The sequence below is a fragment of the Propithecus coquereli genome, unplaced genomic scaffold (genome assembly GCF_000956105.1).
Source record: "Propithecus coquereli isolate 6110/MARCELLA unplaced genomic scaffold, Pcoq_1.0 Scaffold81, whole genome shotgun sequence".
Lineage (NCBI taxonomy): Eukaryota > Metazoa > Chordata > Mammalia > Primates > Indriidae > Propithecus > Propithecus coquereli.
In genome coordinates this window covers 8,283,759-8,297,022 of record NW_012154285.1, presented here as the reverse complement: position 1 = coordinate 8,297,022, position 13,264 = coordinate 8,283,759, and the positions used below count along the sequence as shown (strand labels likewise).

Here is a 13,264-nt window from a genome sequence, read left to right as displayed (position 1 = left end):
CTGTGGCGGCCGGCGGGGCCCCGCTGCGTCTCTCTGTCGCCACGCCGCCCCGGTCGGCGTCGCTATCGGCCGGGCCACGGCGGCCTGAGATTAGAGCCGCGCGCCCGGGTCGGGCAGCCCCTGGGCCGCGAGCTGCTCGCCCCTCCCCCGGCCCAGCAGCGCTCCCCTCCCCCATCGGGTCTCCAGGGTCGGTCCCAGAGTCCTGCTCCAGGGTCATCAATGCAAATAATCAAAGACACCGAGACAACCTCGGCCACTCCAGGTCTCGGTCGTGGGGAAAAAGCAGGCCAGACTTTCAGGACGTTAAATGCGGCGATTCCCCCCATTCGGTGCGCGAGTATAGGAGCGTTTTGGTAAATATTAGCGTTCACCGCCGCCCGGGAGCATCAAAACCCAGCCGTCATCAGAACAACAACCCCACTTTTCCTGTGCCTAGTCCTGGCTCCAGCAGGGAAGTGCAGGCTGGAGGTCCTCCCCCTAGAAATGATACTGGGAGTTGTAAGAATAACAGCACGGCTACGGACCCCACTTGTCCCTGGGAGCCCCCCTAACACGGGGAAGATAGGAAGGAAGGAGAAAGAGATTATTCCCAAAAAAGCAGACGTAGCAGCTCCGTCTGGGGCCAAGCCTGTAGATAATTCTGCTTGTGACTCCAGAAATGTTGGTAAAGTTGGGGAAAGGGAGCCTCCAGGAGGGAAAACAGCCCCTTCTTTGAGGGGTGGAGTTGGGGGGCGCTTCCTCCCCACATCATCTCCCCATCCTTTGAAGCCAGACGCCCTCCTCACATCCTCTTTTTTTCACGAACTCCACTTTGCTTGTTCTTCAAACAAAGAGCCAAGATTTGAGGTTGTTCACACACCCAAAGTCTCTGAAAAAGGCAGTGCGATGAACTGGTGATTTTTCTCCCAGTTCTGCAAATATTTAGTCTCTTACCTTGCATCCCTTAGAGGTTGTTTTTTTTGGGGGGGTGCAGAGTTATTTGTGTGTTTATTTATTTGTTTGTTTCTCTCCGCCCCCCCCCTTCCAAAATTGCCACCCAGGATTCCCCCAGACTCCTTGCTCCCAACTTGCTCAGCTCCTGTTGGGGGCGGGAAATGCCCTACGCAGGGAGTTAATTTATTAAGCAAACTTTATTAAGATTTCTGATTTATTGCCCTGTGTGCCTTGGGTAGATTCCTGGAATATTACCCTGGCTTTTTCGGGTTGGAAATTGTCATTTTTGAAATGTTTCTTTTTAATGAAATCACTGGCTCCTTTTCAAAACAGGAGAAAAAAAAATCTGTTTTTCCGAGAGAGCCTATGTAATGAGGCTAATTTGGGGGGTGGGGAGCGGGGTTTTATCTGGAAACAAAGGGAGTTTTGATTTTCCTACAATCTCATTTTCTTTATTATTTTTAGATTATTCTAAATTCCATGCACAAATACCAGCCCAGATTACACATCGTGAAAGCGGATGAAAATAATGGATTTGGTTCAAAAAATACGGCGTTCTGCACCCACGTCTTTCCGGAGACGGCGTTTATTGCGGTCACTTCCTACCAGAACCACAAGGTAAGCCCCACACCCAGGAACCAGTGCCTGGGGCTGCCTGCTCTTTTGCATGGATCTGCAGGGGTTTCCTACTGGAATGTCATGCTTTAAGGGTGGCCTGGTTCTTCCAATAGTTAGCAAATAATGGGCATTAACTTTTACCCCAGGGTACTGGGGCGGGGACCAAAGCTGTAGCCTAAGGATTACAGCTATTTGTGCTAATTCATGGACTTGGCACTACCGTCACAACCACACATATGCACACCCACCAGTTAGAAACAAACTTGCCAAACCAAAGATGGCCACACACTCAAATGCCACAAGAAGGCAATGCCCATGGAACTCACGAAATGCTTAGTGAAAAGACAAGTCACTTTATTGCATGGCTCTGTGCTCTTGGGTGGGAGCCTGGGGCCACCCTTTGTGAGGCCACCTTTTCTGTTGGGATCAGTTTCCTCCTTTCCTCCACCGTGCCTTTTAGATGTATCTCAGCTGGTGGCAAAGTTGCTGGAAACCTTGGGATTGGACTTTCTGGATGCCTTCCCAATTGTTTCAGCAACTGCTGACCCCAGACCACATTCTCAAGCAAGATTGGCCTTGTTAAAGCAAAAACGGGGCCGGGCACGGTGGCCTGTAATCCTAGCACTCTGGGAGGCTGAGGCGGGAGGATTGTTTGAGCTCAGGAGTTCGAAACCAGCCTGAGCAAGAGTGAGACCCCATCTCTACTAAAAATAGAAAGAAATTAATCAGACAACTAAAAATATATAGAAAAAATTAGCCGGGCATGGTGGCGCATGCCTGTAGTCCCAGCTGCTCGGGAGGCTGAGGCAGAAGGATCGCTGAGCCCAGGAGTTTGAGGTTGCTGTGAGCTAAGATGATGCCATGGCACTCTAGCCCGGGCAACACAGTGAGACTCTGTCTCAAAAAAAAAAAAAAAAAAAAAAAACCACACCAAAAAAACGGAGTAACCTGTGCTGCTGGCTGTCCCGAGACTTAGATGTCAGCCTGCAGCCTGGGGAGGGGAGCCGTGGAGCGTACAGAGCACACGCGTTTTTTGGGAGAAGGTGGCTGCAGTTTGGTGTAGAGGTGGGACGGTGCCCGATGGATTGTGTGAACGTCAGTCCACGTTGTTCAGAATCCAGGCCCTGATTTTGGCATTTCAAAGTTTGACAATGACATTGGAGCAGGCCACCCATAACCACAGATTGGGTGGGAACATCTTCTATTTTTCCCCTGGAGAAAGAGCTTGTCTTGACTTGTCACATTTCACCTCTGTTCTCTGGATACCTGAGTGCATGTGGATTCATTTGATTGTGGGTGGAGGGAGGGATTTAATGTTTCCTAAGCCTTGTTATGAAAAGATCTGGAATCAGAGGGGCAAGCAATAGGTGTTGGAGTCGTAAGCCGTGATTTGGGGTTAGATGGCGGTGGGAGGGCAGCGTAGGGGGGTCCTCATGGGATCTGCAACCTACCTAGATGGATGTGGGGATGGTGGCACCCCTCCCCCTTCATAGCTCCTGTTCCCACTAGCAAGCGTCTCGCAGGGGCTGTGCCGCCTCACAGGAGAGGCCAGAGAAAGACAAGAGGCAGGCTTTGCACCCTAAATCCTCCAGTCACCCTGCGAAGGTCATGGCAGTGCAGGCTAGGTTGGCAGATGACGCCCCACTGAGGCCAGGGCTGTTACAAAATGCCTTGGGTTATCTCCAAATCCAGGTTGTCTGTGTCCGGGCCAAGCTGTGATGGATGGTCCTCTCCAGGCTGCAAGGCCTGTCTTGGAACCCAGGTCTAGAGAGAGCTTTCTTCCCTCAGAACACAGTGATGTTTTAAAGGGGAAGGAGGAATTTTCTGAGTTCCCCCAGCTTGTTGAACCAGCAAGAGCAAAACAGTGAAGGTCAAATGCCCTGAAAGTTGCAAAACTATTTTAGGCTAATTTGAGTCTGGCTCCTTGAAACTGGTTTCCTTGATGGCTGCTGTAAACCTGTGTTCAACTTTGTAGTGACAGTCGCAGGAAAAAAAAATGGAAAAAATAGCAGTAAGAAAGCTCAATCCTCTCTCTCTCTCTCTCTCCCTATATATATGCTGATAGACTCCCAGACCTGACAGAGGGTCCAAAAATATGTCAGCTCTTTTTTTTTTCTTTCCCCCCCAAAAGCCCAGTTTCATACAGGAAGGACAGTAAGGGGTGGACATATAAAAGCGACCTGCCAAAATGCCCAGTGGGTGCTCAGGGTTCTTCGGGGGAAATTCCTAAGTTCTTTGTAGTAATGACTTGGGGACCCATCAGATGCGGAGAGGTCTGGGGAAACACTCTCCCTCTCTCTCTCTCTCTCTCTCTCACTCCTTCTCTCTCTTTGTTTTTAGCTTTATGGGGGCATAAGTCTCACACAATAAACTGCAATATTTGAAGAATGCAATTTGATAAATTTGACATATGTATGTATCTACGAAACTATCACCATAACTTCAGGTTACACCCGATACCCCCCAAATTTCTATTTTAAAGCAAATTTATTCTCCAATGCATACATGTTGTGATCTATGTGCGTGAATTTGTGCCAGCCTGATGAGTGTGCATGTGTGATTTTTTAGTACAATCTAAGGAATCACGTGTCTGAATGTTCACGGATCTAAAAATGTGTGTCTCTAAATACACATTTGGATATATGTGTACTTGGTGACCACACAAAGGGTTTGCACACAGAAACTTCTATTTTTTTTTTCTTTATTGGTTGGGTCAGGGATCCCAGACGAGCTGTACGTAGTCTGTTTAGCCAGGCTGACGGGGTCCTTGACACCCAGAAGAGGGATTTCACAGGAGACAGCTTTCTGTTACCCTCTCCCACGTCTCACTTGTAGTATACTGAAGGCATCTAGTTTCTTTGTCAGGAGCAAGCCCAAAGCAGTACGATTTCCCAGTGAAGTTCAGGGCCCTTGCAAACCTTTCCTGCATGGATATATGATGTGTGATTTAAATAAGCAGGCCAGGGTTGCATGTGATTTGTGGACTCAGTCTTGATACTTTATTGTCCCACCTGGACGGAGTGTTGAGACTTCTGACTTCATGCGTAGAAGCCAGCTGAGCTCTTACTCACCATGGAATAGGGTTAAGGCGTGGACTCTGGAGGCAGACTGCTCAAGTTCAAATCCGTTTGACTTTGGGCACATGACGTAACTTCATTTCCCCATCTGTAAAATGGGGATAATAAAAGAACTCACCTCATAGGGTCATTATGAGGATGAAATGACATAACCTATGGAAAGTGTGTAGGGTAGGGCCTGGCACAGTGTGCTAGTAATGATTGATTGGATCATTGATTGACTACTTAACTGATTCGTTTACTCACAGGGCATCTCCCTCCAAAATGCACACTCCAGAAAACTCTTTGCCTACCCACTATAACTCCTTTCCTGGCTATTTTAGAACCTGAAAGACTGAGTTTTTAAATAAGTCATTATTACTGTGGTTGAAAAACAACTGCAAATGTTAGTCTTTGTGGTTTAGTTGGCTGATTCCCTGATCATGTCATCAATCCAAGGACTATTTGTCTAGCCATTTTGCTTTGGATAAATGAGCAGGGAAAGGAAAGCAGTCCATGTGATTAAATTGCTAGGACAATTTGGGAAAATAAGAGCCACCGTTTCTTTGGTCAAAGGGCTCAGTGACTTCGGAACGATCCTTCTCCACTTGGAGGCAGGTACCAGGTGGAGGTAGGTATGTGGCGAGGGGTTCATTTCTTAGACTGCAGTCACATACCTATATACCACAGGGCTCCTAATGACTAGACATATTTCTTCAGCCCAGCTGTGATCCTAAGCTGGATTTGGGAGTTATTTCCCCAGATGGTTGACAGCTTGAAAAAGATATTTAAAAACTCAAATCTTCCCCAGTGACGTTCATTCCGTGAAACACGTTTTTGTAAAGTTTTCACTGCGGTTGTCAGCAACTCCCGGGGCAATCCCTAGAAATATTTAGGTGTTAAAAAAAGGTCACGTGGGCATTTCATTTCCCTGTTCTTGCAACAATGGCTGTGTATGCAAGCAAGACTATCCCCCGATATTAACTCACTTTGCCATTAAAAGGCATTTTCCTCCTGCTTAAATCATTGTGTAAGAGGTCTATATTTATGAGGTATGAGCTCTCTGGTTGGGACCAGGAAATGAACCCTTAATAGAGAGACATAATTAAGATTTTTGGCCCTCGTGAGGGTTTTTTAAATTTTTTTTATTTTTTTCAAAAGCGAGAATTCACAACAATTATTCTCATTAATTTTTACAACCTCTGTCTTATGAGGTTGGAGCTGGCATTTATATTCGTTTTCCCCCACCCCCCAACTCTCCCCCGGATATCCGGTTTTATGTTGATTTTGAAGGGAGTACATTTGTATGGTGAATAGAAGGCAGTCGCAATGGGGCCTTTTGGTAGCACCCGGGCATCCAGGTGTATCAGTACGTGTACTCAGGAGCTAACACGCGGCGTATCCGGAAGGGAATTTTATAAACAGGATTATAGTTTGGGAGCAGATATATACAAAATAAGACAGCTATTTTCACCTGCAGATAAGCGTGTATGTTAACATTTCTCCAGGGTAATTTTTATGTCTTGTAGGCCGGTATACTTAGTCTGCAGAAGAAGTCGTATGTAAGATCCACATACCTAAGCATATATGTAGCAAACTGTGCTTATCGTATTCAATGATGTTTTTGCAAGCTATAGTGATAAGCCTAGGAACTAGGGAGGAGCAAGCCTGCTTGAAGTGCAAGGAATGGATTTGAGCAAAAGGTTTTTGCTGATAAAATAAAATTCACCCTTTTCTTTTTTTTTTTCCTTGGGACAGTTTCTTGTCCTGAGTTCTTGGTGGTTCAGTGACATTGTGGACTGGGCACTGATTCCACCCTGATGCCACACCCTCACTGTCTTCCACATTCGCTTTGGTGAGATGGGGTGGGGTACATGGTGAGAAGGGGGGAGGATTTCCTCGTCTCCTTTTTATTTTTATTTATTTATTTATTTCGAGACAGGGTCTTGCTCTGTCACCCAGGCTGGCGTGCCGTGTTGAGATCATAGCTCACTTCTGGACTCAAGCGATCCTCCTGCCTCAACCTCCCAAAGTGCTGGGATTACAGGCATGTGCCACCATGCCAGGCTAATTTCTCTATTTTTTGTAGAAATGAGGTTTCACTATGTTGCTCAGGCTGTGACACTCCTTTTTAAATGATCTATTTTTCACTTAACTTTTTGTTAGTTCATTTAAAAACATGACTTATGGTCAATTGGGTGGCATTTTATTGTGACAAAGCCTGGGTGCGAAAGTAAGTCCCATTAGTGATGGGCTTTTAGACTCTTAAAATACAACTGAATTCAGGAGTGCACATCTTAGAGAATGACTGGTTTTCCAAAAGGATTTTATAGACTCTTCTACTCATTCTGAAGAGTCAAGGCAAAATCCGAAAGCTGCAGGAATGGGAAAAGTTTAAAAAAAAAGAGAGAGGCGGGAATGTATACACAAATACGCACGCACACACATGTACAGATATATACGTGCATATTTTCAAAAGTATTTTGAAATAGGCTTTATTTTTTAGAGCACTTTTAGGTTCACAGCAAAGTGGAGTGGGAAGTTCAGGGAGGTCTGATACATCCCCTTTCCCCACCTCCAGCCTCCCCCACCATCAACATTCCCCACCAGAGTGGGACATTTGTTACAATTGATGAGCCTACAGTGACATATCGTTGTCACCCAAAGTCCATAGTTCACATCAGGGTTCACTCATGGTGTTGTATGTTCTATGGGTTTGGACAAATGTATGATGACGTGTCTCCACCATGACAGTATAGTATAGCATATTGTAATTGCCTTAAAAATCCTGTGTTCCGCCTGTCCATCCTTCCCTCCCCTCAATCTCTGGCAACAACTGATCTTTTTACGTTACTTGGTTTGGCCTTTTCCAGAATGTCAGATCTTTGGAATCATATATTTTAAAAAAGTTAAGTAGATTTATATTTTTATTGTGAACACACACATGTTATACATACATGCATTAAATAGTAATTATGTGTTCATTATAGAGTCTTGGAGTTAGAGGCAAACCTTATCAGTCCTCTCTTCCAGAAAACAGAACAGACAAGAATGCCCCTCTTCAAATGAAGAAATTAGAGGTACATTCATTTATCACCCCAGGACAGTTTTTCAGAAGTCTATAAATATACTACTGGAGTAGGTGAGATGATTTTTAGGGACACTTGACTATGATGAAATCACAGAGAAAGTTGTTCGCTTTTCAATTATCTCTTTAGTTTTGTATCAGAGAGTCCTGGTTCAGTAAGAGTTTGCATTAAATACTTCTCTGGAAGTGTCTGATCTCCCCTTGCAACAAAGAACAGGCAGACTTTGGGCACCAGTAGAGACAATTTGATATATTGGTTTTTTTTTCACTGAATAGCAAGTGATTCTGGTTTGTCATACAGAGAAGTGATACAGTATTTCTGTGTGAAATGAATTTAAAAAGTGATTTGATTTAAATAAAAATATTAAGCAAGCCAGTGTACGAGTGCTCTGTAATAGGTAGAGCAATGATCGTGAAGAGAAACCTTGAATGACTGAAGTTTGAGTACTGTGGCCCTGGTGTCTCTAATGTGATTCTATACATGAAAACTGAATTCACATGCAATTTTTAGCAATCTCCATATGGATGCATTCTGTCACCTGGGCCTGCTACTGTGCATTCACGTGAATATTAATATAATGTGTTGATGGTTTAAATTAAAGTTCTGGGCCTGGAAACAAACTGTTCAAAAAGACCCTGTTCTACTACCAAGCTTTGTACGCTGCAGCACAGATTTCTAAGCTAGAGCTCTCTCTTCCTTGCCTAGGACATTAAAGAGGTCTGGTGTGGTGCAGTAATTATCATATAAGTTATCATTATGTACGTTGGTGTTTATTTTATTAGGGACCATTTTCCACCTGAGCTAGCAAACTCTGTGAAACTATGAAATAAACATGAAATGAGGCATTGTAGCATTTTTGAAAGCAATAATCATGACATGTTTTCTCCAGAAACATGCGACGGGGCCAACCCTTCCAAATGGAGATTACCACACCGCCGGATGTGCAAAAACAATGTCAACATGAACAGCTTTCCAGAGGAAGGGGGTCCAAGTGTTGAGGCCTAGACTGTGTTTGCAACACGAAATGCCAAGATTTAAAAAGGAAAAAAAGGAAGGAAGGAAAGAAGGAAAAAGAAAGGAAAGGAAAGGAAAGGAGGGAGGGAAAGAAAGAAAGAGGAAGGAAGGAAAAGAAAGAAAGAGAAAGAGAAAGAGAGAAAGAAAGAGAAAAAAGAATAGAAAAGAAAAGAAGAGAAAGAAAGAATGAATGAAAGAAAGAAAGAAGGAAAAAAAAGGAAAGGAAAGGAAGAAAAGAAAGAAATCCGGCTGGAATGATGCAGAGTATGACTCCAATTAATGGGAAAACCAAATCCAGGTTTTTTCCCCTTTTAAAAGCAGTGAGAGGGAGGACATTTTTCAAAGCCTCCACTTGAATGAAGTGGTGGGTCCCGTTGACGTGCCTGACTTAATTTGCTTCTTTTGGTTGCCAGAAGCTGCGTTTCCATGACATTTATTATTAGCTCATGTCCCGAGGTGGTCTTGTAGCAATCAAGTGAAAACCAGCTCTCGCTCCCTCTCCCTCTTTCCTTCAGATCACGCAATTAAAGATCGAGAACAATCCCTTCGCCAAAGGATTCCGGGGCAGCGATGACATGGAGCTGCACAGAATGTCGAGAATGCAAAGGTAGGAAGGGGGAGCTCCCCCTACCTTCCCCATCTGCACACAGCCCCCAGATGCCCCAGGTGAGCCGGCAGCCAAGCTGGCACCACTCTCCACCTGCCTCCCTGCCCATAGAACCCCAGGCACAGAGAAACTGGGAGAACAACCCCCCTCTCTGTCCCACTTTCTGATAACCCTCATGTGTGGTTGCCACCATGAGACAAGTGAACTTCCTGGTGTGGAGAAGGGTCCCGGGAGTTTGGCATTCTCCATCTGCCTAGGGAACAAAAGCGACAACGTTCTCTCTTCTATTTTTCCTGTCTCTCTCCCTGTAGTGAAACCTTTTCTCTTTTTCTTCCCTGAAGTCACAGCCGATACACGCTTTTGTTTTTGGCCACAGCTCTTGGTAAATGAAAGAGAAGTTAATGGCTTGATTTCCTGGGGGTGAAATACAGACGAATTTGACACCATGTGGTGTCCAGGGCACTGGAGGATTGGAAGCTGGTGCTAAAAATTGCTCGGTATTTTTACATATCCTGTGGTCATAGTCGCTGATATGATGGATAGGAGGCCCTGCAGCAAACGCACAGAGTGGGAATTTGGTCTGATTTGAAAGGGCTGTACGAGCATTGCCAATTTTGTCAAACATTCTCTCTACCTCTTGACGTGCTTCCAAAATAACTTACCATATGGCGACAGAATTAGAAATACATCTTGATTCCTTTGACCAAGAAGAGATTTTTTTTTTCTTTACTTTTCTTTTTTTCTTTCTTTTTTTTTTTTCCTGTTGGTGGGTTTAGTGTTTCAAAACAAAATGAGGTCATTTCGGATGTTTTTCCTTATTCTTTCTGGAAGACACGAAAAGGGAGAGTCGGGCAGATAGACAGACATACTTATTCAAAGAAAGACAAGAGAATAAGAAAGAGAAAGGGAAAGAAAGGCCTTAGCTTTGTGGTTTTAACGTTGGGTTTAGAAAGACAGGCCATGGAGAAATTGTTTTTAGATAGCAGGCTTACCAGATCTAATTTTGCATGCTTTTAAAAAATAAAGCTGGGCACAGGGGTGTGTGCCTGGAGTCCCAGCTACTCGGGAGGCTGGGGCAGGAGGATCGCTTTAGCCCAGGAGTTTGAGGCTGAAATGTGCTAGAATCATGACTGTGAATAGCCACTGCACTCCAGCCTGGGCGAGATAGTGGGATCCCTTCTCTAAAAATTTAAATAATAATAAAAAAAAGGACATTACGTTCAAGTGTGCACACATACATCAGACTCCTATGCATTTCTGTGTTCATAGTTGGTTTCCTTCATGGTTGTGGATTTAAAAGGTGCTTTCTGTGGCCTAGGCAGGTTCTTAGATTATTATTTAAAGAAGTTTTTTGTTGTTGTTGTTTTAAGCATCAACATTTCAAAATTGGAGTTTGATTTAGTCATATGGTCAGTGGAAAAGTTGACAACAAATATCACATTTTAGCTGAGAGGGGTCTAATTATTTATGGACCGAGCTAGGCTCAGAGTGCCAAGTTTTCATTCCTATCCCATTCTGATGGGTATTTGCCATTAAGGCAGCTTAGTCATTGCCACACAAAGTCATGTCCCAGACTTACAGGCTGTGCAGGTGGGAACTGAAGGGAAACTGCCCCGTTCAAGCCTGCAGTCGAAGGGTTTCATCTTCTCTCACTTCTTCCCTCCTTCCCACAAGGTCAAGAGTAGGGAAAGAACAATGGATTTAGGGCATCTCAGATCAGCCCCTCAAACTTAACTAGTTACCATGTCCTACTGATTCAACCTTCGTCTTTTTCTCTTTTTTTTGAGATAGGGTCTCACTCTGTTGCCCAGGCTGGAGTACAGCAGTATGATCATAGCTCACTGCAGCCTCAAATTCCTGGGCTCAAGTGATCCTCCTGCCCCAGCCTTCCAAGTAGCTGGGACTACAGGCACACACCACCATGCCCAGCTAATTTTTATTTTTTGTAGAGATGGGGTCTTGTTCTGTTGCTCAGACTGGTCTCCAACTCCTGGCCTCAAGCGATCCTCCCACCTCAGCCTCCCAAAGTGCTGAGATTACAGGCATGAGCCACCGCACCAGGCCTGATTCTACTGTCTTAAGATATCTCAGAATTTGCCCCCTTCTCCTGCTAGGCTGCTAATTTCAGCCACCCCCATGCTAACCAGCCACAGCCTCCTAACTGACTTAGACCAAATTCAGTCCCGTTCTCCTTCCGAACTTTCTCGAGATCTTTGTAAAACACAAATCAGACAAGGTCACTCTGCAATGGAGAACACATTCAAGCCCCCTGTTGCCCCCAGTATAAGGTCCAGACTCCTTTGTCTGGTCGGCCCCCCTCCACCTTTGTCCCTCACCAGTGTCCCCCTGATACATTCCAAGCATGCTAAAGGAGATGCTCCAAACCTGTGTTCTTCCCTTTATTTTTGGCCCTTTGAACGCACATTCGATCTGCCTCTAACTCTCCCTTCCTCCTTCACCTGGCACTGTCCAACCATCGCCGGGCCTCTTGGTAGCTCTTCCTCCTTCCAAGAAGCTTTCCCTGGCCACAGACCACGTGGTCAGCGTGTGTCTCTTCCCAGGACCCCCCACAGCCTCTCTATGTCAGGTCAGGGCCGTGCACTTTGGAAGCTGATCAGACAGATGACAGACATGCAAGGACAGACAGGTGGGGACGCTCAGGTGTTTGAGACGTCAAATGTCAGTGATTCAGGGAAGTCTCTCCTTAAGCTCTAGACAACACAACTGTTTAGATATTTAGGCAGATGACTCTTCTTTGGTCTGTATTGGCTGTCCTAACCATTCCTCAAATTATTGCAGATTGAGAACTTACCTAGGTTTCTTTCCTGGGTAGAAACTTTGCAGACAGAAGGGAGGAAGGAGGTGGCTGGTCACCAGGAGATGCTCAGTAGTTGACACTGATCAACACTGTCAGCCTAAGAGCATGTGTGTTTTTGTGACCATGTTAGGAGTGGCGTGGTGGTGGGTGGGGGCTAGGGGGCTGACCTAACCAGGTTGGGGGAGTACACAGGCCTGGTTCTCTAGACACATCCTTGGGGAAGGAAGGGAGTGATGCTCCAACAGAAGGCTTTGGAGGCCGACAAACCCAGGGTCAGTTCTTGCTCTGCATTTTATCAGCATGTGACCTTGGGTAAGTGATCTAACCTCATGGAGCCTCAATATCCTCGCCTGCAAAAGGGGCGTAAAGAAATACAGCCTCCACTTTCTAGGGTTGCTCTAAGATTTGCACGAGAAAATGCCTAAAGGAGCTGGATTCCTGGTCTACCTTCAGCAAAATTGACCCGGCTTTGGGGAAAACTCCACATGACTCCCAGTTTTTCCCTTGTTCAGGATTTATTCTGGGCTAGAGTCCCAACCCCCAGGTTGCAGTAGGTAGTGACAAGTGGAGAATACGGCTCTCCGGAGTCAGCCGTGATAACGGCCCAGCGGGAACGGCAGGCTCACTGTTAATCTTGTAATCCTGTTTCCTGTCCCCCACACACCCGGTGACAGCTGGCTCCGGGAGAAACGCAGGAGGGATGAAATTTCCTCTAATTCCAACAATTGGAAGAAGGGAGCGAAGTGAGGTTATGGAGAGCTGAGCATTACCTCAAAGTTATTCCACATAAATAACCTTTGGATGTGCTTGGCAAATGTCTGGGCACTCACCCCACTATCTCTTGGCCCAACTCCCTGTGTTTGGAAAATGCAGATGATGTCTTAGTTATTTTTCAACATGCATGTATGGTTTCTAGTTACAGAAGCAATCACTGCTTATTATAAAAATGTGAGAGCTATGGAAAAGCACAAAGGAGAAAATAAAATCATTTAAACATCCTGTCTCTAGCAGACCCGTGAAAAGGTGTGCCAAGGTTATTTAGAAAGGTTAATTTGTGGCTTAAAAACATCTTCTCCTAAAAGCCAATATTTCCCCAAATTGCTGTACCCCTAGACTGGTGACGGTGGGG

General features: G+C 45.3%; 1 protein-coding gene across 4 annotated transcripts in view; it reads left to right on the top strand.

The window, feature by feature from the left end:
- Positions 1–13,264, top strand: part of TBX5 (T-box 5) — a 49,388-nt gene that overhangs the window by 11,975 nt on the left and 24,149 nt on the right. For all 4 annotated transcript variants that reach the window (XM_012663438.1, XM_012663435.1, XM_012663436.1 and 1 more), the window contains 2 exons: positions 1,399–1,551; positions 9,226–9,317. In XM_012663438.1, coding sequence (XP_012518892.1) covers positions 1,399–1,551; positions 9,226–9,317 — 245 coding nt within the window. The remainder of the gene's footprint in view (positions 1–1,398; positions 1,552–9,225; positions 9,318–13,264) is intronic.